General features: G+C 33.3%; 1 protein-coding gene across 1 annotated transcript; it reads left to right on the top strand.

Annotated features, from left to right (window-relative positions):
* The first annotated feature begins 458 nt into the window (after nt 1-458).
* On the top strand, nt 459-1,178 carry LOC128238005 (merozoite surface protein 9-like). The gene is made up of 2 exons (XM_052953577.1): nt 459-772; nt 878-1,178. Exons 1-2 carry the CDS (start codon nt 459-461, stop codon nt 1,176-1,178), a joined length of 615 nt encoding a protein of 204 aa, XP_052809537.1.
* Nucleotides 1,179-1,661: the final 483 nt, after the last annotated feature.

Raw genomic sequence — 1,661 nt, 5'->3', positions numbered from 1 at the left:
GATATCGCATGTAGGCTAAATCACCCAAACTTGTTGTTTTCTATCTATTTCACCATTAACCATTACACATGTAACGCAATCACATTTGGACAAAATCATAAAATATTGAATTTACAGTAATCTGTTTATATTAATTTGGACCATATATATTGGGCTGTAAAGATAATTCTGTATTATATCAATATAACAAAGCCTGTTAAACTGTAAGAATTCAGTCATCAGTTATATTAATCATGAAGACCTGATGATAGTTTTTCAAGCATCAAAACATGCATATTTATCCTCTGATGTCATGATAGGCCATATATAAAAGTCATCAAGAAAAGGTATAAAAGAACTTAAGAAATTTCATCATGCTCACAAGTCAAATTTGACTAAATATCTTATTTTCTTGTCCTAATTACCTCTTTACATTCGCTGATTCATATGCATGCAGCTGCATCTAATAACATTTCACCATGTCCAGTCCTCAGGGACTAGAAAAATCTCAAGACTCTCAAGATCCACAGAAGTGTTTTGCATCATCAGGCGCAGCAAGGAGGGTTTTAGAAACAGAAAGCAAAGATACATTTACCCAACTTATGCAGTCTAAGGAAACTTTTGGGACAGGGTTTACTATGTTTTCCTCCACTCCCCAGAAGAGCCAGTGGCTAGATAAATCTGAAGTTCTGTCCTCTCCAAGCCCAGCGAAAAGAAGAGCCTCCTATGGAGAGATCAAGGAGAACTTTGTCCACTTCAATGAACAACTGCAGACAAAATGCAAAGCCACTCTGTATGACCTATCGCTTGGGGACACAAAATCTGTTGCCCATATTCTACAGACCATTTAAGGGCAAAGTAAATCTTTCATAGTTGGAACTCTTCCCCTTATAAACAGAGAAGACCTTAATTATAAGGCAACCATTCAGAAAAATAGCACACTTAATGCTTACACCCAACATCTCCATAAGGAGAACAATGATCTCAGGATAAAACTGGAGCGCTGTGAATTTAAATTAGCCATGCTTAACGATGAAGATTTTGAGGACAACAAACCTACTGAAGAAGAAAAGGAAGAAAAGAAGAAAGAGAACGAAGGAAAGAAGAAAGAGAATGAAGAAAAAAAGAAAGAGAATGAAGAAAAGAAGAAAGAGAATGAAGAAAAGAAGACAGAGAAGGAAGAAAAGAAGAAAGAATAGAAGAGAAGAAAAGAAGAAAGGCACATACCATGGTCAAGGAACCACATCAGAATAAAATAAATTATCCAAAGATGATATGTGCCTATAACTGTTTTTCACTTTGATGTTACAATCAGTGAATATTCAGACACTATACTTAAGCATATGAATGCCATTGTTTTAGATAATTTCAATTTTTTAACATAATGTAAATGTTGAACACATACTAGTTATTTAAAAATTATTCTATGTTTAATAATTTTGCTTATTTAACATTAAGTAAATGTTGAAATAATGACCCTTTATAACTATGAAAGATAGTGTTTTTAATGACTACAGTGCATTGTGTGGTACTTGTGATTGCCATTAATTTTGGATTGTTTTCTTATCAATGAATGTTGCACTTTGTTTAATATGCTTTTGTTAAAGGTGGAACATAGCTCTGCATTGTAAAATCCAGATTCTATACTAAAAGCTGATAACTTCCATAACATTTGATATTTT

Source organism: Mya arenaria, chromosome 6 (assembly GCF_026914265.1).
Source record: "Mya arenaria isolate MELC-2E11 chromosome 6, ASM2691426v1".
Taxonomy (NCBI): Eukaryota; Metazoa; Mollusca; class Bivalvia; order Myida; family Myidae; genus Mya; species Mya arenaria.
Note: the sequence above shows the minus strand (reverse complement) of the source record. Positions and strands in the feature narration are given on the sequence as shown.

Coding starts and splice junctions, on each gene's coding strand:
- LOC128238005 (XM_052953577.1), top strand. CDS start 459: ATGTCCAGTCCTCAGGGACTAGAAAAATCTCAAGACTCTCAAGATCCA. Junction 773..877: donor ACAAAATGCAAAGCCACTCT/GTATGACCTATC, acceptor CCTTATAAACAG/AGAAGACCTTAATTATAAGG.